Consider the following 25,681-nt stretch of genomic DNA (forward strand, 5'->3'; position numbering starts at 1 on the left):
TGTGTTTATATGAGTGCATGCTGGTGTATACATTTTACTTCTGCGTTTACAGAAATGGAAGAGGGCACATATCTTGATATTAACATTTATTTGTTATTCAAACGTATTTGCGTTTAAAGCTTTTAGCAGTATCTTGTGGTATTGGCGGGGTATGCCAGGGAAGCCTGCCTTTCTAAATTCTGAGATAGGGAAGGCCAGGAACGGAGCGCGCCTCCGCGAGACTATAAAAGCGTGCAGCGCGGGCCTTCTGATGCATGCTGCTTTCAATCTGCTGCGTGCCGGCGGGAGGCGCTGGAACAAAGTAAGATGGAGAAAAGATAATGCTGAGAAATGATAGAATAGTTGTGACCTCCGCGCGCGGGCTGCAAATCCAAGACATAGATTTCACTAAGCATTCCTGCTGCGTTCCCCGGCAGAGTTCAGTTGTCATAAAAGGACAGGAGTCTGCGGTAATGGCGGCGGCGGATGATGGACACTTCACGTTGGGTGTCCACCACACAGGAGTTGGGGGTGCGGGGAAGGGGAGATTACGTAATGATCATGACGTCCACAGGTCACAACTTCCACGGGCTGTGGCTAAACCCTTTGTCGAGGCTTTCCAGGCCAGATAAGAAGTAGAATAAACGTGAATGGGGGGAGGAGGGAGGAGAAATGCGTCTCGGCCGGAGCAGGGGGCGGAGCAGGGAGAGCGGGCTTTGGAATGTAATGGACACGGCCGGCCGGTCGTGAAACTGAAAGCATGGCCGGCCGTGAAAGCCTTTGATGCGGCAGGGGAAATGCGAGACGGCGGGAAGGGGAGGGGGCGGAGCGGGTAAACAAAGACGGACGTGCACGCGCTTTTAAGCTCAATGCGCATGCGCATTGAGCTTAAAAGTCACGGGCACTGCAAGGAATCGCCGCGATTCCTTGCAGTGGATAAAGAGTGGATAAGTCCCAATACTCTCGCTTGCTCGATGCGCATGCGCATCGACAGGCGAGACCTAAAAACCACTGTCTGGTCTGGAAAGTGTCGTCGCATTTGGACACTCGCATGAAAGAGCCAAGCTGCCTTACTGTAAGTGACCGCTAGATGGCAGTGCACAATAAGATTTCGATAGAAAAGAATTGTTTCCCTAAACCAATGTAATGCGATGGAAGCCAGAAGCTGAGAGAGCAACGGCGTGCCTTTCGAAAAGCCCGGGCAGCCACAGGACAGATGGCTGTGCTGAATTTGAAAAGAAAATGAGTTCCGGGGACAAAACTAACGGATGCAGCAGATGCCGGGGTTGCGGCCATCAAGCAGCGCCCAGAGGGTGTCCCTCGCCCCTCTCCCCCCCCCCCCCAATCTATTCAAAGCACTTGATGGAGACCAGCTTTTCTCATTTTGACTGGGAAATACATAAGCTGCAGCACCTTAAAGGACACCAAACATTGGGTTTAAATGACCTGTAACTCAAACACAATTGTCTGCATCTGATTTGCAAAGAAGACCCCCCCCCCCCCCCAACACACCCAAGAAAAATACGATAGACATTCCAACATGGCCGATCTAAATTTCAAATTTCTTCCATTTCACTTCCTTTCATTTTGTCGCCCTGTTCCTTTCAAGTAAATTCACAATCCTGGGTTCTGACAAATTCTCATTCGAAGGGCTGGGCCGAAATATCAAAAACTGCACAGGCCTCACAGTTTCGGGCACCACATATTAAAGATAAACATCTTTTACAGATTCATGCACCCGTGCTGTGAATCAGTTAATGGAGACCTTGCCCATCAGGACAGGAGGCTGGCTGGCTACACCAATCTCAAACACAAGGGTCTCAGACAGCAGCACTGAATGTCACTCTAGTGCCAGTCAGGCAAGACAAGCACATTTTTGCATGGAGCCTTCCTGAAGGGCAGCCCTTCCTCTGCCTCGGACATTTGGACGCCTTTTCTGCAAAGCCTCGCAGCAGTTACAGGCGCCAAACAGGCCAGTGCAGCAGATCCGAGGAGAGGGAGTACATGGGAGGGAGGGTTGGGGGCCTTAATAGATTAAAAAAAAAAGTTCGCCGAGAGAAAAGCCGAGAGCGTGAGAGTGACGGAGATATATCAGTGGGCCAAACACCGGTATACAGAGTGGTGACACAAGTCCTGCAGTACAAAGTCTACAAGCAGCACAATATGTGTATTTTCCAGTCACGCCAAAGGACCGCAGTTATATGCAGCGGAATCAAAGCTGCACACCTCCAGGCCCTCAGAGGGACAGGGTAAAAAGAGGCGAAGCACTGCCAAACGCCCCCACTGATAAACCACCCAGGGTTCCTCTTTCCAGTTTTCCACTTTTCATTGTGTGTGCTTTCTGTACACAACAGTAAGTGCAGGCGGCTAGCCATAGCCCCATGAAGGCACCAGTGGACTCCAGCCCTAAGCCCAGTAGGCGAGGGGCAACATTCTGCTGGAAATAGCCCCCAATACTAGTGACATTGTTTAGTTTAGCCTACGCTCACCTAACTAGCCACAAGTCGAGGTGGGGGTCAGGGAGTTTGACTCTCATCATGCCAGACCATGCAAGATGGAAAGGGTGGGGGCAAGTGATGGGGTATGGAGGCTGCTGCTGAGGACGTGGGAGGTGATGTCAACAAGGAGTGAACACCTATTCGAGCCCTTTCACTAGTATTGAATCCTTGAATCTTCACGGCCTTCAAAGTAAAAATCAAGTTTATTGTGCAGTAGTAGAAGGAAACATCTTGTCCAAATATAAAAAGAGAAGGCATGCTTACAACAAGCACTGGCAGAGCCAATAGTTCTCGCCTTAGGTACCCTATAGGTATTTAGCCATGCAGCGCATTATTCTGAGTGCTACAACATCTACTGTTACTTCATGTGAAAACCAAGGTGCATTGTACTTATGTCTAGAGAATTTACATCCATGTGCCTACGCAAGCTGTTTATGAAAGTACCCGCTCAGGCGTCAGATTCACGGTCATGCATTTCCTGAGTCATGTGGCTATAAGAGAACCTGTACTAACAGTATAACCATAATAATAAAAGGGGAAAATATGACTGCCAAAGCTTGGAACAGTACCAACTAAGCACTGCTGCACACTCACACTAAACATTCACACCAGAGCAATCTAGTCCGAGTAAGCTGATAACAGTATTCGTTAATGAATTGGCCTATAATCAAATGAAAAATGAAAGCGCAATTAACTGTGGTAGCAGCAAGAACATTATTGCCCAGGTAAGGACGCATCTAAAGAAAACAATACATATAAAGCTGCAGTGTTGACAGCAGAGGCCTGGGCAGCAGATGGAAAGAAAGCATGCAACCCCAGTGTGCCCTACTGAATAAATGTATCTGGCTGGAAGACTGACACATGGAGTCCTTGCGCTCCTTCCCGTTGACCTCGCACTACGACCTTAAGCATAAGGTTGTTCATGAGGCATCAACGATTCAGAAAAGGGGGTGGTGATGAACAGAGTGTCTGAATTAAGCAACCACTCTTACCCAGTCCAAAGATCAGGGCTTGATCCATCACCGTTATTTATCTCACTGCACCATCCCAGCTCAGAACCTGGCTATATGCAAATCAGTCTGTCCCTGGCCCAGTGCATCATGGGAACAGGGCAGACTAAACTACCAAGCCAATTCTTCACCAGAAAGGAGACAAGCTACCGGGGACCAGTTTCTGGCATTTCAGCCGTCTTCGGCCCGGCTTGCTTGAATCCTGATGGTGCAGTGAGAAAGGGACTCATGTCTGAGTATACCCTGCCACACCTATAGTGGCCAAAAACGATTCAGAAAAGGGGGTGGTGATGAACAGAGTGTCTGAATTAAGCAGACCACTCTTACCCAGTCAAGAGATCAGGGCTGAATCCATCACCGTTATTGCCAGAAACCGGTCCCCGGAAGCTTGTTTCCTTCCCAGTATAAGAATTGGCTTGGTAGTTTGGTCTGCCCTGTTCCCATGATGCACTGGCCCTGGGTCAGACTAATTTGCATATAGCCAAGTTCTGAGCTGGGATGGTGCAGTGAGCTAAAAAACGGTGATGGATCAAGCCCTGATCTTTGGACTGGGTAAGAGTGGTCTGCTTAATTCAGACACTCTGTTCATCACCACCCCCTTTTCTGAATCATGAGGCATCAAAGCAGCAGCTACATTACACAAGGGAACTTTTTTTTAAAAAAGCCACGGGGTGCTTACGTGATTTGCCCAGAATCACATGATGTTGAGACGACGCTGAGAATCAAACCTTGTTCCCCAGCCCCATAATTGGCACCTCTGGCCATTATGCCACATCCTCTCCCAGCACAGGAATCCTCGAGACCATACGTGCCCGTCTGCAGCAGCAGCTTTCCGTGTCCCAAGGACAGACGTAATGGCCCTTTGATTGTAAAAATATTGCCTATGTGGCTGGCGTGGAGCACGATGGAGCAACTCTGGATGGGCTTTCCTAATTTTGAACGGGTGGGGTGCCAGCGTGCAGCACCACAGAGAGGAGCACAGACATATGTCAAAAACACTGAGAAGCAACGCCCTTCCTTGATACACCATCAGCATGTAAGATGCCAACATCAATGATAATCTCAGCCGGACAAATACCATTTTTGAGAAGATGCAAATAAAGAGTACGAAATCACACCAAAGTCGGCCATCTCATCTAACAAAAAAAAGCACTTAATCTCCCAGTGCATATAAAATAAAAATATGACCTTATGTAATTCAACTGGTGTTTATGTAAAGCGCTTCGTGCGTTTCCAATGTACATTAGAACAAGCAGCGACCTCAGAGGCGAGGAGGTGGGGGAGGGCAGGCAGTGTTGCGGGAGGGGTGAGTGGGTGGATGGGACGGCAATGTGAGAGTAAGTGCCAGGCGAAGCTGAAGCCACTAGGACTTTGCCCACTTCGTTTTTTTCCATGAAGGAGGTTCCTTGAAAAGTGGCTATTAAATCTGGTTCTTCTATTGACCCCTGTCCTCACTCATTCATCCATCTGGCCCCAGAGTCGGTGGCAGCCTGCCTGACCCCGATCTTCAACCCTATGTTGTCTTCTGGACTCTTCTCATTGCCCTGGAGAGAAGCCTCCATCTTTCCTCGATTGAGAAAAGCCATCCTCAATCAGGATGACCCAAAAACTTATAGACCTATACCCCGGCTCCCCCGAACGCAAAGTAAGTGCATAAGATTTGAATCAGCAACTCGCACAATATTTATTTGACCCCCAGCTGTTAGTCAACCCAATTTGGCTTCAGAAGCAGTCATTTAATTACATACGTAGGACTGAATAGCATTCTGTGAAATTTAAGCCATGTTTGCAGCAAGCAAGAGGTAGTGTGCTGTGATCTGGTGCCAATAGGGTTGTATGGTAGGGAAGTTCCAGAACATATGCTGAAATGTTGCACTGGGGGCCTGGCAACTGGGACAGGAGAACTGTGTTTTCGGGTAGTAGCGGTGGAGGCGTACTAGTGTTCAGTATGCACGGTGCAGAATGTAAAATTGTATGTTTTTTAACCCCGAGTTTCAGGATACCTTTTTTGGGGTACTATAGGGTGAACTCCCATCCCTTGACGTGCAGTGGCCGCTTGGCTTCAGAAGCAGTCATAGCACCAAAACAGCCCTGAAAAAATTCTCCAACAAGATCCGTGCAATAGTGGATAGCAGGGGAAGCATGGCCCTGGTGCTCCTCGATTTAAAACGGCAACCTTTGACACAGTCGGTCACAATATACTGATCGCCTGTCTCCAGGCAGTCAGCATCCAGTGTTCTGCCTCTTTGGCAGGACACAGGTGGTGGCTCTGGATTCCTTTGTATTCAAACGTTTCTGCCTGCCTTGTGGGGTCCCACAGGAGTTCACCCAGAGCCCCACCTTGTTCAAAATTTTGGTTAGCACAAAAACTCAAAGAATTTTTTTTTTTTAAATAAACGGGCAGGCATTTATTTGCAGGTTAAATGAACTTATGAAGTAACTACGGTGGTGTCCTGCAACACTTAACTTTAGTTAACCTACAAATAAATGCGTGTGCGCTTATTTAACCCCTTCGAGGCTGATGACGAGCTGGGCTCGTCATGGTGTAGCCTCCTCAAACACTGATGACGAGCCCAGCTCGTCATGAACAATGGGTTTTTTAAAATGTCAGCATAGCAGTAGAATCAGAGCAGCGCGCATGTGGTTAACATTTTGTTTCGGCTTCCTTACACAATCCTTCATCCACCCAGAAACTACAGCAACCCCACTAGCATCAGTGTGGCCCACGGTCACATCTCAGACCATACTTTGCTGCCACCGGGCAAATTTTTGTGACAACCCAAGGATTAGATCCTTAGTCTTTGATTGGACTTCCTTCACTGATGAAACCCAAATTGTGGTAGCCATGTCCCCTGCTAAAAAGCTTTCTGGTGTATATTTTAATAGCTGCATGTCAGCCATTGGTCACTGGAAGAGTCAAAACTGTCCTAAACATATCTCAGGGGAAACATAAGTCATCCTGTTTGGGACTAATCCGTTCCTTTGGAGCTTGACTTGGTGGCCTCAGGAATTGGGTGCCCTTCTCATCTTAGTAAATAAAGTAAAAAATGTACACTGGACACTAAACGGACCTTCGGTTCTCAGGTCAAAGCAGCCACTTTCTCTGCTTTCTTTGTTCTCCATATGTTAAACAAACTCTTTCCCTTCATACCGGTTGACGCCCAAAAATCACCCATCTCTGCCCACGTTTTGGCTTAACAAGATTACTGGAACAAGCTATAACTTAACATGTAGGAACAGCACCTCAATAAACTTTGAGTAACACAGAAAGCGGCTCCCAGGGCCTGGACTAGGATCCCTAAACATAAATCTGTTGCCTCGGCCATCAGACAGCTTCACTGGCTACCTGTCAGACAGAGAATCAAATTTAAAGTCCTTAGCCTAGCACATAAGGCACTTTATGATGATGGCCCAGATTACTTGAAAAACGCCTTCAAGTGGTACTTCCAGGGAGGAACCTCAGGTCAACTTTTTCTGGACTACTGGTGGTCCAGATGTTGAAAAGGTCCACCTGGGGCAGCATAGGTGCTAAGGTATGGAACAGTCTTCCACCCGATACAAGCTCCATCTCCAACTTGCTCAGTTTCAGGAAAGCCTTAAAAACCTAGATTTTCTCAAAATAAGTTGTCCTCCTGGGCTTATTTCCGTTTCATTAATTTACCCCATAGTGTTAGCACCATGACACCTTCGGGTAATTGTTTGAGCTTTATAAATTCTTCTAACATAAAGCAGATGCATGCTATGTCAGGAGCACAATGTTGGCTAGGGTTGCATTTAAAAACAAGCAACAACATGGGCCAGTCTAATATAATTTTGCTTTTTAGAAGATGCGGATGCAGATTACCAATTTAGACCAAAGTCTGCCTCCTCATCCAAAAAAACTCCCCAATGCAACTGGTGTTCATGTAAAGTGCACCAATACCTACTTTGCGCTTTACCAATGTACATGAAAACAAGCAGAGACCTTGGAAAGGTGGTGGTGAGCAAGCAGTGATGTGGGAGGGGTGAGGTGGTGGTGGTGGTGGTGGGCTAGGAGTGTTGTGGGTGGGAGGCGTGAGGGGCGGGTGGGGCAGCATGGGAAGAGTAAGTGGCAGGTGAAGCTGAAGTTAGTCAGACACAGAGCAGATGCATTCTAAGCCAGGAGCACAACATCGGCTAGTGTTGCATTTTAAAAAAAGCAACAATGTGGGCCAGACTAATATAATTTTTTTTAGAATATGCGAATGCAGAGTACAAAATTGAACCAAAGTAGGCCACGTCACCTAACAACAAAAAGCACTTCATCTCCCTGTGAGTACAAAATAAATAAGACCTTGAGTAATGCAACTGGTGTTCATGTAGAGCACTCAGACACCCACTTGGCGCTTAGTCGATGTACATTAAGCAGCGACCTCGAAAGGGTGGTGGGGGGGGGGCGAGCAAGCAGTGTTGTGGGAGGGGGAGGTGGGGTGGCATGAAGAGAGTAAGTAACGAGGAAAGCTAAACTGAAACAAAAGATGATAAGTGCCAACCGCGTTGTTGTGGGGAATCGAGCAGTGGCAAGCCACCAAAAAAAGAGCACTCACAGAGTACCATAAATAACTACGAATACATTTAACAGGGGCAGTCCCCATGGGAGGTTACAAAAGACCAAAAGCAAGGACTCTTAAGCATCTTGACCAAACAAAAGCAGGAATTTAGGAAGAGCAGTAACAGGAACCAATGAAAAAGATGGGAGTATTCCGAACTTCACATTGTAGATACAACATGTCTTGAAGACAGCACATGCACTACTTAGGCAAGACCTAAATATGAACTTAAAGCAATTAATCAATGCAAAAGACATCATTAATAATAATAAAATACATATCTACCTTTTCTAAAGGAACCACAGTTGACTAGTGAAATGAACTTCCCAGTGACCAAACTGGATGTACAAACTGTGCTACAGAAAATTACAAAATAGGCTTTCAAATAAAACTGAACATCAACTCCATGGACTGGAACCCAATAACAGTGGAATAAAAACATGAATTGAAAATCAGTAAGAAGTTCCGGCTGCCGGGGCAAATCATATAAAGACAGAACAGAAAGATTAGCTGGAGTGAACTGTTTAAATTGTTTAAAGTGTTTTGGTGCCTGGTGCTATGGAGTGGATCAACTAATTTAATCCCCCATCTCTACCTAAGAATATGTTAAATTGGCTGACATAACCCTAAATAAATGTTCTTCCTAGTCACTATTGTTCCTTTTTGCTAACAGGTTAAATAGAACTTACTGTTTTACTTGTCCACCCATTGAAACTCTAGCAGATTCAAGATTTCTTATTTGGCCACTTTTTACACTAAAAAAGAGACGAGAAGAAAGAAAATTTTAGATGACTTAGGATGGCATATACACACTGGTTTAACCTCTCAACATAGTGAAATTTCCTTTTGCAATTCAAATAAAGAAAAGGCCAATGACTGGCACGCTTAACATATCATATTCCTAGAGTTAGACCCCATTCCATTGAGGTTAGTTTGATACCCTTACTCGGACAGAAAATAATATTTTGTTCGGTAATTTTTTCATGCTCACTACCACAGCAAAAGAAAAAGGATAAAGAATAAAAGGTGACCAGCGAAAAAGGAGGAAGGTTTTCAAGATTGGTTCCTACATGGTGTCGGGAATATATTGCCACCAAATACCGCAATGGACCAATATCTTGGTTGCTGAGAATGCTACCACAGTCCTCTCAGGTCTCAGTACCTCTCACAGGGGCATCTCCAAAAACTAGTCAGCTCACTGGCTCAATGGGAGCATTTATTATAATGTTAAGGGGCGAACTGTGCTGTGATGTGAGGCAGTGTGCACCCATCCCCCTTTGGTTTAAAACGGCTTCCTTGAGCCAGTGCACTGACAAGCATTTGGAGATGCACCTGTGCACCAGTGAGAGGTACTGAAACCAGAGAGGACTGTGACAGCATTCTCAGCAACCGCTGATGCAATTCATTTTTCTAATCTCTACTGAAAGATAAAATCCAGAAACACCCATCTAGAGAGGGACAACACTATCCGAACCAACTGGTGAAAAACTACAGCCAGCACTCAAGAAAGCGCAAACTATGTACAGCATTTATCATAATGCTAAGGGGTTATCTTTGCTGTGATGTGAGGCAGTTTGCTCCCATCCCCGTTCTATTCCCCAACACAATCTAACCAAACTCAATCAATCAATCAGGGGTTCATAAAGCGCGCTACTCACCCGTGAGGGTCTCAAGGTGCTGGGCGGGGGGGAGGGGGAGTGCAGCTCAGGTTCAGTTGAAGAGCCAGGTCTTTACGTTCTTCCTGAAGGTGGGTAGGTTCGGGGAGCGTCTGATGTTTGCTGGGAGCTCGTTCCAGGTCTTGGCTGCAATGTAGAAGGCACGTCCGCCAGCTGTTTATGCAGATGCAGGGGGTCTCTGCCAGGGCGAGGTCGGCGGAGCGGAGGTTCCTTTTGGATACGTGGAAGGAGACCCTCTCGTTGAGGTATTTGGGTCTGATGTAGTGAAGGGATTTGTAGGCATGGGTGGGAAGTTTGAAGGTTACTCTCTTCTCAACAGGGAGCCTGTGGAGGTCTCATAGGTCTGGATTCATGTGTTCGTGTCGTGGTGTGCCGAGGACAAGTCTGGGTGCAGCGTTCTGGATGGTTTGGAGCTCGTGTAGCAGAGTTCAGTTTATTCGAGCGTAGAGAGCGTTGCCGTAGTCTAGTCTACTGGTTATGAGTGCAAGGGTGAATGTCTTTCTGCATTCTGTGGTAACCATTTGAAGGCCTTTCGGAGGATGCGAAGGCAGTTGAAACTGGTGGAGGCGACGGAGTTGATCTGGCGGGCCATGGAGAGGGAGGAGTCCAGGGTGATGCAGAGGTTCCTTGCGTGGTCTGTAAGGGTGGGTGGATTTCCGAGGGCGGAAGGCCACCAGGTGTTGACCCAGGCGGAGTTGGAGGGTCCTAGTATAAGGACCTCAGTCTTCCTTGAGTTGAGCTTCAGGCAGCTATCTTTCATCCAGGACACAACGTCCTTCATTCCTTCCTGTAAGCATAGTCTGGTGTCTTCAGGGTTTTTCGTGAGGGAGAGGATGAGCTGGGTGTCGGTGTATGAGACTATGCTGAGCCCATGCTCTCTGACTATGGCGGCGAGGGGGGCCATGTAGATGTTGAAGAACGTGGGGCTGAGCAATGGTCCTTGGGCACTCAGCAGTTGAGATCTGTGGGTTCGGAGAGGAAGTGAGGGAGTTTGATCCTCTGGGTTCTGCCTGAGAGGAAGGATCAGATCTAGTTGAGGGTGGTTCCACGTATACCAGCATTGTGAAGTCTGGCTGCGAGCGTGTGCGATGTGAGACAGTGTTTAAGGCTGCAGAGAGGTCTAGTAGGATGAGGGCCGCAGTGTGTCCCTGGTAGAGTAGTATGCGGAGGTCATCAGTGGCAGCGAGGAGGGCGGACTTGGTGCTGTGGTTGCTCCGGACTGGGAGGAGTCTAGGATAGAGTTCTCTTCGATGAAGGTGGTCAGCTGTGCGATTACAAGCCTCTCAGTGACTTTGGCAGCGAAGGGGAGCAGGGAGATGGGCCGGTAGTTTTTCAAGTCCGTCAGGTCAGCCATGGGTTTCTGGAGGAGGGGCTTGACTTCCGCCCGCTTCGTCATCTGGGAAGAGGTTGGATTTGAGGGAGGCCTTCATAGTCCGTCCTAGTTTGGGTGCGATGGCGGCGGCCCTGTGGTAGATGTGCGGGGGGCATGGGTCCGTGGGGGCTCCAGAGTGGGTGTTGTTCATGGTCGCTGAGATGTGTTCCACAGTGGCGGGATTCCAGGTAGTGACGGTCGGCTTGTTGTCGGTGGTGGGCAGGGGGCTGGTGCCTGGCGTAGGTATGCTGAAATTGTCGTAGAGGGCCTTGATTTTCAGATGGAAGTAGAAGCGGAGGTTGTTGCAGAGTTCCTTGGATGGAGTGACATCTGTAGCTTCGCTGGGGGTGGGGGTGTGGGGGGGGTGGGGTTTGGTGAATTACTGTATGACGTTGAAAAGTTCTTTAACGTTGGTGTGGATCTTGTTCTTGATGAAGGTCCGCTTGGTGTCCCTTATTTGCCTGTGGTATTCTTGTGGTTGTTCAGGTCTTCTGTGGTTTTACGGTTTCGGCAGGTTTTCACAAACTAAACCTTACATTCAACCTTGTACCACAGTCCAACTACTATCCTTTTAAAAATACATGTGCCACTCTAGAGTACAATAAGACTGACCCTAACCTATTGGCCGAATTGAATGCCAGTTTGGCTCACAACAGAGCATGTGCACCTCGTCTTTAGGAACACTTTCATACAGTGCTGGAATGACTTAAAAGCCCTTTGAAGGATCAAGTTTTGATTAACTGTAGACAGTTACTGTAAATGCCCTTTAGACTGTAAGGAGAATCCATATGGCTTAATCCGGATGCCTTTCACAAGAACATGAAAATCCATCTTTTGACCAATTCTGCCACTAACCCAAAGGAGAATGTTACTCTGTCCTGCCACCTCCCTCAGGGTGTGCCACACCAGTTATGGTTAGCTCGCATATACATGTTCATTGTGCATGGCATTGCCACCATTTAGTCGTGGCTTATACTGTACAGGTAATTAAATAAGTAGCTTGAAGTAGTTAGTAGTGTCAGCCTGGATTGCTCTGCAGTGCCACTGCTGTTGAAATAGGGAGCAGGGAGAAATCAGTGGCAAGGTGTATGATCTCTTAATTTCTGTTATTGGCAGTGAGAGGAAGACAAAAAACAATAAGGCTGCCCTGGGCTGACTTTATCTCCTGCTCCGACCAGTGCCAGCGAGTAGGAAGCTGCTGAGACAGGCGAAGGGTCTTCTTTACACAATAGTAACTGTGCCCATCGTTGGTGGGAAGAAATACCCAAGCTGAAGTATGCTTGGCTTCCCAACTACCAGATCACAGGACTCTCTCACTTTGGCTCCACACTATGGAGAGCACAAAAAAGGGGTAAGAATTACATTTGGGCTTGTGGTGAGGGTAAGGTTTGGAAATTTATAGTGTGGTTTGTTTTTTTCTGAAGAAGAATTTAGATAGAGCTTCAGCGTGCATTTTTAAAGCTGCATGTATAAGCTTCTGATTCATCTACACAATTCACAAAGAAGCACAGAGAAATGGAAAACAGCACAAAGTAGTTGGAAATATGAAAGGCTAACTATGTGGAGGGCGGCCACATACCCTCGACCTTTGCTCAATCGCGATTCAGACAACAAATCTACCTAAAGCAAAGAAAAACAGAGCTGCAAATTAACTGTCATTGGATAAAATTGGTTTCCTTCTTACCCCTCTCTCAAACAATGGGTGCATGAATTACCTCCATTCTATGGCATTCTCCAGTGATTTAAATGTTTTAGGTCGACTGCGTAAGAAATTCTGCATGCTATTCAGAGCATCCATCGCTGTACCTAGAAATATTGTAAAAAGAAACATTATCATATCCCGCCAAATCCAGTACAAAAGCCAGGAAGAAGTAAAAAAATTGTGTTTTAATAAAACACAAATAGGTGTTAAATGGTGGGAATTGTAAGAGTAATCCCAGTTAAACCATTCATGAAAGTGATTTTACTTTGTTTAGGGTATTTGAGATTATGAATATATGGTCCGCAGTGAACGTGCAATAGACAACTAAGCACACAGGATGAATGACCAGCATGTGGGGTTGCCAAATGCCAGCAGTCTATGTAGTACTGGGGTGAAGGCAGAAGGACAAAGGGTGGATTTTGAGATGCTTACTGAAGGGAAGAGTTGAGTTGGTGCAGGCAATAAACCTACAGTTTATGTGAATAGGACGAGAAGCCCTGGTATTGTATCTGCTTTTTCCTAATCACAGTAAAAGCTAAAAACTCAAAACTCAAAAATGTGTGCAATTTTTAGAAGCTGTGCAATTGCCGGCCAAAAGACAAGCTAGTGAATTAATTTAGGTCTCCATATTAGGGTTTCGGCATTACAGGTTAGGGCTCATAGAATCTGGAGCAGACATGATCTCACTACATCGACCGCCTTGTTGGGCCAGAGCGGGCAGATACAAATGCTGCAGTAAATGTTAAAGAGCTTGTCATAATTAAATTGCAAATCCTGTTGTACCATTCACTGGAAAGAAACATTCAACATGAGTCAAAGTGAGGTGTCCAAACAATTGTTAAAAGCTACCCAGTGACTAACTCCTTAAAAAATATATATACCTCTGTTGGACGTATATTTGCTCTATTGTAATTTCATAGATTTTGATTTCAAGGTTCTCTTGTTGAATCTCATCCTGTGAGTTATCTGAAGAATTTGGTAAGCGACCAATGGGTTTTGGTTATACTACAGGTAAGCGAATATGAGAGGGAAGAATGTCAAGGCAGAGTACTAGTTATAAGATGCTATATTGGATTCAATATGGTAATTGTTTAAAGAGTCGCAGAGAAGAAGTGTAGTGCTGAATAGTTGATGATGTATGACCTTTTCATATTGGGCACTTATTTTAGGGAAGGTGAGTGCTGAAGTACAATGGCAAACAAAAGAAGAATGGGGTCTGTCTTTATCTGAAAGATGATGGCAATGCTTGGAAGCAAGCCTGTAAATTAGCTTAGAGTTAATTGTACTTGTGTGATTAGCTAGAGTTATTTGTACTTGTGTGATGTATGCGTTTGTTGTTTTCTGAATTATTAACTTCACTATTTTAACTAAGCTTTTAAGTATTAGTTACAGATCTCTCACTGTTGTAAGTGATACTTTTGTAAAAATATGTAAAGTATCCTTAACACATTTAGGAGAAAAGACAACACACACACTGAGATAAATAAGAGTTGGCTTGTATATAGGAGCCGAATAATCTCAAAAAGCAGTTGATATTTCACATCTCACTTCTAAATAATAAATGTTTATCATCTATCCTTCAAAGCAGTTTCTAATGATGTGTCAAGAAAGTTTACATCCCAAGGAGCAGATGCTGGTCTAGTAGCCAAGTATCCGACCATGCTGGAGGACACTGTTTTTGTGCAGACATTCAGAATTGAACCAAACGGATTAGTCTCTCGCAAGCTTTAACTATGCGTCACCTAAATCTGTTTTGTAAAAATGCTTAAACTCTATTCAATATTGAACTGCCCGCCCCTTAACCGGGTCACTACCACTTTGCCCCCCACTTAGATTCATTACATGGGCCTCTGTTGTCCTGGAACAGATCTGGAAAATGAACAATTAAAATCTGCTTAAATTGTAGTCTGGATCAATGGTCAAATGACTATTAGCTAGTTTAGATAAGGAAAACAATTAACATAACTAGAACAGATATAGAAAGGAAAAATAAGGAACAAAGTTCTGACAATTCCCAAGATATCTGGAATAGTAAGGATTATCACTTATTAAAATAAAGGAAAGAAAGCTTGAAATTAATGGGATCATTCAGCAAAAAGGAAAAACGTTTCCTCTTACCCAACCTTACATTAATAACAATCACCAACAATAGGGGTTCCATAATATCCCTTTGTGATGACGTTGATTGGGTTGTAAATCCTACAGTGGTACGATTCACTAGATGCCACTCTTCAAAACAAAAATAAAATCAGTCTGGGACAATGTTATTCCTTTTTTAGGATGAGCGGAGGAGAACAGCAATAAAAAGTATTTACAACAAGGGGTGGTGAAAAGTGACACAGAGATTGGACAGAGATGCAGCAGTGAAGTTTAGTAGGATACACACAAGAAGTGAAAAATGGGAAAAGGGTGGGACAATGGAGAAGGAAATTGCATGGGGATGGGGAAAAGAGCGACAAGGGTATTGGGATATAACAGAGAAGGGGCGAAGACAGGGACACATGGGAATGCATTTACAGGCGATTATGTGTTGCCTTTTCAACTATGTTGGGGAGATCCCCCTTCCTTACAGCAGGCAATCTTCCAATGTAAAAAGACCCATATTAAACACACATTTTCATGAAGGGAAAAAAGGGCAAAAATACAGAATGCATTTACAATACCCCCCTACACACGCGCAAACACACCGTCTTTAAAATCATTAACCCAATTTAGCATTTATAAAAGGTACGCTAGAATGATTAAAAGAACACCGGTTTTTCAAAGACCGATATCATACCATACCTTCTACTACATCAATCATGCAGAGTCCCAGCAAACTTGATAGTAGGTTAGCTGCCGCCGTGTGGACAGCAATTGCCCCACCCATGCTGTGACCAATCAGCATAATTGGGGGAGCAATATCGCCGTAAAGTGCTTCCACAACATTTTGAATATCCCTAGCAAAAGGAAAATAAACCTTCAATATTAGAGGCAAAATAGGCTCTATAAAACAAACAGGACTATTGTGCATACTGACATGGTGTATGAGACTGTGGAAGGACAAATCGTTCTTTTTCTGAACGGTACGCAGAAACAATCACATAAACAGCCATCTTTTACCAGTTGTCACGTTCATCCAAGATAAAAAAAACAGAAAGAATAATAAATTTCCTCCGCTAACTGGTACATCAAAAATGCAGTCTATCCACCATTAAATATTCTTTCCAACTAGGAGTGGATTATTTAGTGGGAGCAAAAGTGGCAATCTTTAAAGCTGCTAAAATCCTGCCATCTTTTTTGATGCTAAAAGAGGGTTTGTACTGGCAGGTAGGGGATACTGTAATTTCCCCTGGACTGTACCCAACTGGAATTCCAGGATTCTGTAATGTTAAAACCAAGAGTTCCAACACCTGGATACCCTCACAGGTGACACAAAGCGCCTAACGAATCTACTGACTGATTTGGAGCTCCAAGAAGTCAACCTGCATCACTGCCCAGCCTCCAAAAGAACGTGTCTTCATTTAAAATAGGGTTCTGGTATTTACAGGGAGAATGCAATTAGGTTCTCTTCTTCGGTGCTCACCAAAACGGCGGCAAAAATATTCTGCGGTTTAAAAGGACTATCCTGCCTTACACATAGAGGTTGAGTTATTTCAGACAGTTCTCAATTATGCGGATATTCTAACTAGGAGTGATAAACTTTTACTAACGACGGAATGGCAAGTACATTTGGATGCAGAGCAAGGGTGTTAAATAAGTTGCAAGAGTTTTGCTACACAGGTGAATGTGGACATACAAAAACCAAGGAGACTGCAGTTATCTTAACCATGGGAAATGTTCGGATGAAAAACAGCCATGACAGCTTAGTTGCAATGATTTAGGGTAGAGTACCTAGAAGATTTCCGGAGGACATTTAGAAGAGGATGGTGTTTGAAATGGGGGTCTCTAGTTGGAAGGTTGTTATCCTGTAAAAAGTAGGGACCCCTCTTTCTCGTCAGGGTGAGGGGATTTACACTTCTGAAATAAACCCTGCTCGCCCCCTTGGTAGCTTGGCATGAGCAGTCAGGCTCATCTCAGAGGCAGTGTGTAAAGCATTTCCACACAACATACAGTGAAAACACTACAAAAAGACACCACAACACTTTTAGAAAAATAGACAATAGTTATCTGAGTAAAACAAGACCAAAACAATAAACATACAATATACACTAACCAATACACGAACAATGCAAAAATAGACTTTAAATATAGTTCCATGAAGTCGATAACTCCGTCCGGGGATATCATGGCGCCGTGAACATATAAATCTATGACTCAGGTCGGCTGTGGCATCGCGGACCAGCTAAGGTGCGGGGAGGCCCGCAAACAGTACCTTTAGAATTGCAGGGCATCTGGGACATCACAATGAGCTCAGAAGACCCATAGGCAGGCATCAGTGCAGGAGGTCAGTGAAGGAGCCATCAGACCCTTGAAGTCACATGTGCTACAGGTCGAACTCTATTAGGTTGAAGTCAGGAGCACTGGCAGGTGCTGAGGCTGCGGTGTGAAGTGGAGAGGTGCGGTGTGCATTGCCCTGAAATTGTGGTGCAGGCAGTGGAGAGGTGACGGTCATCCAGCAGCATCGGTGAGACCAGGGCAGTGGGGTGGTGCTGGTTGCGGTGCAGGCAGGCCATGGAACAAGAAGCGTTGTCATCGTTGCTTAAGTACAGTCGTCGGTAAACCCATGGTTGCCATCTGAGAAGGGAGCAATGCAGTGTGCAGGACCAACAGGTTGCAGTTGATTATCTGGTGTAGATGATGCTGGTGTCGGTGGGCCAAGACTGGTGTGGGACAGGGCAGTGCGTTGTGCAACTTACAAGCGATTCCCAAACCACGGTGCAGGTATTGGCGCTAATGTCAATGTGCAACGGCGGCAGTGAGACCAGGGCGGTGGTGAGAAGCGAGGTGTGCGGATTACGGTGCCTACAGGTCCCGGTGCAGGCAGCGGCATGGTGGCAGCATTGGCAAGACCAGGGTTGACTGTCAGGACATGTAAAACACGCCAGTACATATCCTACCTTTCACATACACTGCACCCTGTCCATGAGGGTACCTTGGGCCAACCGGAGGGGTGCCTTACATGTAAGAAAAGGGAAGGTTAGGACCTGGACAGTGGCTGCACTTGCCAGGTCGACATGGCAGTAAAAACTGTGCACAGACATTGCAGTGGCAGGTCTGAGACACCTTTGAAAGGCTACTTGTGTGCGTTGCACAACCAGTGCCTCAGGCCCACGAGTAGCATTTGATTTACAGGCCCTGGGCACACATAGGGACTTATTAGTAACTCAAATATACCAGTCATGGAAATCCAATCATAACATAATTTACAATAGGAGCACTTGCACTTTAGCATTGAATAGCAGTAAAAAAAAGTATGCAGAGATACTAAATCAGCAAAAACAAAGTCCAGAACAGAAAGTCAGAGGGCAAAAAGGAAACACGCCAAAAGATGCCATGTCTAGCAGATAGTATTTTGGAAAGAGTGAGAAGAAATATACATGGTGGCTGCCAGAAAAAATAGTGCAGGAATTTATCACTGTATTAGGAAGTAAGGAATGTATTATCTGGAGATAATTAATTATTTTGGAGACCTGGAGAGGTGCTGCCATTAAAGATGTCGAGACCGCAAGTAGTAAAGTTCGAACATGATAGTCACATGTGTATGAGTACACTTAAAAGTGAAAGATTTGTTTAAGAAATGCTGTGCTGGATAGCTTCTCCCTAGGAAAGGATTTTTCACACGTTGTCCTAGCAATAAAAAACACCCTTCCACCAGATTATGTATATACAGGTTATCGGGTTATTCTTGGATAGTTACTTACTACAAGGGACAAGACACAGGGTGTTGCTTTCCCCTCCACTGTGGTTACAGGCTATTGAACCCCTACTAAGATCTAAGAGGGAAACATTAATACACATGACATTCTATTCAAATTGGTCACACACAAAACAGTGGCATAAGCAGATTAACTCCTCATTTTCAGAGTGGAAGCAAGGGAAGCTATCCCGGTGGTTCCGGAGGGACTCGGCCGAATGGCGCAAGCTCCCATTGTCCCTTTTAGGCAGGGCTTCGCTGTTTAAGATGATGGCCCTGCCCAGATTCTTGTATGCATTACAGAATCATCCGGATCTGGTGCCGCAGTCCTACTTTGCTACACTTGAAGCCTTACTCCCTGAGCTGGTATGGCCAGGAGCGCCCCGCATATCCCTTGAAAAGCTGACGCTTGGCTGGTTTGATGGGGGTATTGCATTACCTGATATCCGCAAGTACAACTGGGCAGCACACCTCTCCGCCATCAACCAAGGCACATACTGTGCTGGAGATGAACCCGGGTATGGAATGGACTGTTGGCTACTGCCGGGGGGGGGGGGGTGAACTATGAAAGAGCGCTTTACTCTAAACCGGGTAGGTTCCCACTCACCAGGCCCACCAAACACTCTGTGCAACTCTGGCACGTGGTGCAGAAGAAGCTGGGTTGGGCAGATACCATTACTATGTCCACTCCATTACGGGTCTCGGAGCGTTTGGGCGGCCTGCACCGCACGAAAGGGTTCATTAGCTGGGACCTGATAGGGATCTCTCACGTCCGAGACCTGTGGGGTTCCAAAGGGGTTGTATCATTCGAACACCTCCAGCAGACTTACGAGCTTGCCCCTAGGGAATTTTATCGTTATGTGCAGGTTCGCCACTCCCTTCAATCCAACATTCTCCCTGGGACCCTTCCTCCAGCGTCCTCCCCCCTGGAAGACAGATTGCTAGACGGTCACATCCCGATCACGCCATCTCCCTTACGTATAAGATTGTTAATAACTCTCCTGAGCTGCTGCACACTCTTAAAGGGAAATGGGAGGCGGACGGGTTGGAAATTGACGAAGAGGAATGTAATGGAGCGTTGGCATTTCCTAGGGAAGTGGCTATATTGGCCTTAAAATACTTCATTGAGTGTACATTTCAGGCACAAGGCTGCGACTTATGGGCCGTGGCTCAGACGGGCTTTGTTGGAGGGGATGCGGGGAGGCGGGTCGTTTGTCCATATTTTGTGGGAATGCCCTCTCATAAAGCGATACTGGCGAGGAATACACCAATGCATGCATGAGGTATGGGGGATGAAATTGCAAGTGGAGGCTAAACGTTGCCTGCTGAATATATGGGAACCCACCGATCTGTCTACACGGGGTAGAACATGGGCCACGCTGGGATTTGTAATTACAAAGCGTAATGTAGCGAGACTCTGGGGGGCTGGGATGCCCCCAAAAGCTTGAGCCATGGAGAAAAGACATGGATTGGTGCATGCTTCAGGAAAAGAAATGGGTTGACATTTGGTCCAGCTGGAATGAGTATAGGGGACACATCTGCGAGCCCCCAGTGGCTTCCAGGGTTGACGAACCACTCAAAACGTTGCATAATTGATGTAATCCTGCTCACTGTAAAGTTGGTGTCTGATTTCATGCGCTGAGCCTTGCTCTTGTCTGGTACGAAAATGCTCAAAAATTTGATGTACACTATTGTCTTTTTTCTATGAAGTAAATAAAAATATAAAAAAAAAAAAAAAAAAAAAGGAAGCTATCCCTGCTACACAGTGGTTTCTGTGGATACTCTCTAAACAAAGAAAAAATCAAATTTGTCCTAATAAATTCCGTGTCACCTCAGCATTTCATTTGAAACAAATCCTGTGGTATTTGGGTAGGTAGTCTAGTTGTTTGTAGAATGTTGTACACGTTTTTTTTATTAAAATGTTTACTCCTAAGCTGTCAAAGGCCAAGATCATTTGCTGTCTAGTGCTATTAGATAGTTTGTGGAGCCTCTTCTATCTAATCAGGGAGCATGCTCAAAGTACCTTGTTTCCGTACTTGATGCTACAATTTGGTGAGGACTAAAACACCCTGGTGTGGGTCTGTAATAGAGTCCCTAACATCATCTGTGTTTATTTACACTCGAGGTATTTATTTCACTCCTCCCTTAAAACCTTCCAGGTTTGTTCTTCTTAGCTAATTGCTTACTGGTTAGAGACATGCCACTTCTAAGTGGTCTGGCTTATTTTAATTTTTTGTCACAAGTTTTGGTTGGGTCAGGGTGTTTCACCCTTATCATGACATCCTAAGGCAAGATGCGGAGTCAAAGTGTTGTGATATAGTGGCCGCATGGGAGGGATTGACACTTCTCTTAACCAAGGGTTGTGAGCGTGAGTTTTAAAGGTATGCTTTTTGGTGGAAGGATTCCACAAATCAGACCAGACAATGCAAAACATGTTCATCCATTTGGAAATCTCAAACAAGAAAGAACCTTCAAACAGGAGGGTGTAAAGTGATGAGACATTACATTTCTTTCTAACCACAGACAAATAGTGATTCTATCTTCAAATTTCTCATTTCCCATAGAGGGCAATCCGTTAGCTTTGATGTACATGACTGAACCCGAATACCTGAACAGGCTAGGTGTAGAAAGGAAAAGCACTGTCTAACCTGTGCCCGAGTTGTTTTAGTTTCTCTTTCAACTCCCAGTGGCAATCTGTGGACTATTCCCTACTGCAATGATGTATAGTAGAATGGTTCCAGAATGCCTGAATAATCTACAGGTTCCATTAAGACAGACTAAGATGACCAGGTACATAGCATCAGGAACTAGCCAGTGTAGCACAGCTAAGTATAACAAGTGTGAAGCAATAGTTCATTTACTATGAAGCTGTAAACCATTGCTTCGATATTTTGGAAGTAGATAGACCTTATCAACGGGAGACCACAAAATCATCACTCAGTAGGTCAAGAGTTATTCTCCAAATATACACAAAGTGTTAGGATGAAAGACTCTAGATCTGTGAGAAAAAGAAAACTGGCACCTAAAAACAGCAGAGGCTGGGAAATTCTCACCCAGGCTCGAGAGAAATAATTCACTTGTAGACTGAAAACCATCAGCTTCAGGACAGAGGAAGGAATGGAGGAGTGGGGAATTTCCCACCACTGCACTGCGTGACTAACAGACCAGCTGATTATGTACTAGGGGAACCAGTCCCAACATTTTCAGAGCTTTTAAATGTCCATCAACTAACACCAGTTTACGGATACAGGTCTGTTGGGAGAAAGAGTTTAGGAGAGTGGAAGAATGAATGCTGGAAAGAGGCACGGTCATTCATCAGTAAAAAGTCAACTAACCTTTCAAATGTCCCCTAAAAACAAGGGAGTGTGGTTGAGAAGATACAAATTGCAATACCAAACCTGCCACATAAATGTCATTGATTGGAAAAGCTTCTACCAAGCATGAGATCCAGAAGTGGTCCTCAGCAACGTAAACGTGAGATGAGGCTGCTCTGGAGAAAACAAGAGATCTCAAGCTACAGGTGAGATAAAGTGAAAAAAGACAGACGAGGCCGAGACTATGCAGCAAGACTCTTGCACAACCAGTGCAATTAAAATGTGGAAATTAAGCCTGGCCCTTGATTTATGGCGCAACTGCTCTCCTGGTACAGAATAGATTAAATTTTTTCCCGAAATGTTGGTATCATTTGGATGAGGAGCTTCACAAGTTTCAGGTGGTGCAGTAGCACCAGGCTTGTACTGCATCGGTCTGGTAAAATAAAAGAAAAGCTGACAATGCAGAGAAGTGGAAAATGTTGAACCACCCAGGACTAAGTAGAGCAGAATCTAGTACAGAGGATTTAGAATGTAGGTCTAGAACTGGAAGCTGAAGAAAAAGAAAGAAAAAAGGTCTGTGACAATGAACGGTTGTAGCGAGGGTGGATGAATATGCGGACAAACTTCAGAGCTGTGACACATCCTTTCCCAGGGCTGACTTCTTTAGAAAGGATTCAAACCGGGACGGACATTGCCATCATACAGAAAGGTGAAGATGACAATGAGAATAAGAAAAGGAAATAGGAGTTCCTTTCTTAGGCCTCCTGTCCAAAGAACCACAGAAAAGGCTTCCTTGCCTCAAACCGTGGCACATATGGCAACAGTAGCAATCACATATAGCAAAACATCAATACTGCTCAGAGGTGTTAGGGAGTAAGTACAACAACTGTCCTCCCCTCCAGTGAGCAAGAAAAACTCATTCAGCATCCTTTGAAACAGTCAGAGCAAGGTACGGACACAGCACTATTCAAGGCATTGGAATCTATACCACCACCAGCCATAACAGGAGCCACAATTTATACAGGAGAAAAGCGGAACTACAGTTTCCAGAAGGGATAGAGTCATTGGATAAAACATCAATCTTGGTTGCAGGTACCCCATAACACCTGGGTCGTCTCAGAAAGGCAAGCGGGATTGGTTCAGAGCCTATGGCATGTGAGCATTTCCACTGGCAGTAGGACAGAATGAGGAATAATTGGTCACATGCCAAGATCTAATGGAAATGGCCACAGAGAGGTTAGTCACACGAAAGATTTGCTTTAGAAAAGCTGGAACAGATTCAGTCATGTCACTGAAAGAATAGTAGTGCTGGGCATAGTCAGTCACATGTTAGTGCTGGTCATAGTCAGTCACATGTCATGATATACTCTGAAAGGCTGACTGGGCTAGGGCTGAATTTGTCATTTATCCTTCTTGCAACTTAAAAGGGGCAAAAGAGTTGGTGTGCTGTCTGTCACGTTCAAAGAACCCTCATATAGCAGACTGATTCCACGCCTCATACTGATTCACATGATGAACATAAAGTAAACGAAAAACAGCACAATGTATTTATAGCTAGCACATTCACCCAGAGGCTTCTCTTGGCACTGGTACAGATAGATAAATCATGTTTATGGTCGCTCAATATAATGCTACTTGTTTTATCAACCTTGGAAGAATAGAACGTGGAGTGAACCACCCGGATATGAACTCCTGGCCACATGGTCTCACTCAGTTGCCTGCTGTGAAATGATGAGGCTTAAAGCAGTAATTTTAGCAAATTAATAGGTCTGTAACCTAAACAATTTTACTCCTTCAGGGAAACAAGATTGAGCAGAGAACTAGTGGATCAAGAAACGTTATGTTACCCGACTTGTAAGTCATGTGGCAATTAGTTCATATATTCAGGACCTCCTGATGTTAACACATGCAGGTAACACGTCTGATACAGTAAGCAGATCCAACATGTCCCACAGACTATGAAACCAGGATTAAAATGGCACTAACAAATCAAAAAGTGTCACAATGAGTTCAGTGATAGACCTCTCAAGCAGTTCTCTTTTACAAAAAGTTAATTTCCATTGTCAGAAGTAGGAATTAATTTCTACCACCCTCACATGTACATCACTGAAAAGGAGAGTGTTATGAAATGGTTAGTCCACATGCACAGTCAAGATAAATGAAAGTTAAGACTTAAATTAATGCACATTTCTTCTACTAAATTGGAACCAGAGCAGACAAGAGCATCAATGTTAAATGCAAATGCAAGGAGAAGTGATCATATCAGCAATATATAAAAAGGATAGCCATGATAAAAGAAAAACTTGAAAGTGCTACGGCGACAGAGAACCTGTCAAGGCCCCTTGGCTGTTTCTCACAGAGCTGCTCCGCCGGCTTGAGGTTTAGTGGCTAAAGTATCTCAGCTGCACTAAAAACACTTGGCTTTGCAGCTTTTCGACTAGTGTACCCTGGGCTAGTAAAGTGCTTCGCAGTACAAAGATCAACAATTTCAGGGCACGGCAGGAGGACGCATACTTGGACATGGTCTCTGCAGACAGGTCGCTGGGATCCCGCACCTTTGTTTCACCTGCGATAGAAAAACAAGCACACTATTGAAGAAATCATAATAATACTCGGAGTACATATATACTTGTCTATTACGATCCAGCCCCAAAATGATTATGGTATGGATTATGACAATCTTACAAACAATCCAAGCAAGAAGAAAATACTGAGATGCAATATGTTCCTGCTAACTTTTCTGCTTGGGTACCCGTTCACTTAATACTCGGTCTGTGAAAATCAAAGCATAAGCAGTACATTTCTATCCTCAGGGTGTTTCCAAGTCTAGGATCATACTTTCCATAAAACCATTCAAATATCACAGGGCAACTGTTTGGCCTCAACAACAAACAATTAAATATCTCCAACTTAAGCTGTGAGTAAGCGGTTCAAATAGCGGGTGTTACTATCACCCAATCTAATATTTCATTTCTTAGAAATATGAATTGCTGAGTGGGCTATATGGGGATTCAAACCAATCACCTGCATTTCACATGGAGTGGCCAAAAATGAGTATTTAACACACTAAAGCCACGTGGTCTTGCTTACTCTTCACTTGTCTGCTCTTCCAAAACATTTACCAAATCTGCAGTCAGCTTGAGTCACAAAGGCAGATGCCTCTACAACCACATGGGAGGTTTCAAGAAGATGCCTGAAATTTCAGCTGGAGTTTAAATATAACACACGCTGATTTCTCAACTTAAAGCAAGTTACAGATTTAATGTAAATACATCATTAACACTCAATCTTGTTGAATCTCCAGAAATTTTAAAATGTCAAGAAAATAAGCCCCACACTAAGCAATGCAACACATTCAAAATTAAGAGGAAAGAAGGGGAGGCTGGAAGTCCTTGCACTGAAAACAAGATAGAAGAAATATGAAGTTGCAGCTTTCAAACATATGCTATAAACTGCAAAACGAATCTCAGGATTGTTTAGTGGAACCCACACTTCTTCAGTTACTGAGCAAAGTTCATATAACAGGATCCAATTTGGGAATAACCACAGGACTTAACAGCAATTAAAGGGTTAGCTTTCTCAAGATTATGCTATTGGTGTTGTGTAATTTAGTAAGAACAGTGTTCTAAATAAGACACTGGCCCAGCAGGACTATTATGATAGAGTGGTCAAAACAGCAAAAGGTTCTCATAGAAATGAGACTAGTTCACAATTGTGATTATAGTC

The 25,681-nt window shown here is 44.7% G+C and overlaps 1 protein-coding gene across 1 annotated transcript in view; it reads right to left on the reverse strand.

The window, feature by feature from the left end:
- The window catches only part of PPME1 (protein phosphatase methylesterase 1), a 171,423-nt gene that overhangs the window by 105,168 nt on the left and 40,574 nt on the right, over positions 1-25,681 (reverse strand). Inside the window, exons 5-8 of the mRNA XM_086933828.1 lie at positions 24,470-24,521; positions 15,590-15,744; positions 12,819-12,909; positions 8,745-8,810 (exon numbers count right to left, since the gene is read on the reverse strand). Coding sequence (XP_086789954.1) covers positions 8,745-8,810; positions 12,819-12,909; positions 15,590-15,744; positions 24,470-24,521 — 364 coding nt within the window. The remainder of the gene's footprint in view (positions 1-8,744; positions 8,811-12,818; positions 12,910-15,589; positions 15,745-24,469; positions 24,522-25,681) is intronic.

Source organism: Lissotriton vulgaris, chromosome 8, assembly GCF_964263255.1.
Source record: "Lissotriton vulgaris chromosome 8, aLisVul1.2, whole genome shotgun sequence".
NCBI lineage: Eukaryota > Metazoa > Chordata > Amphibia > Caudata > Salamandridae > Lissotriton > Lissotriton vulgaris.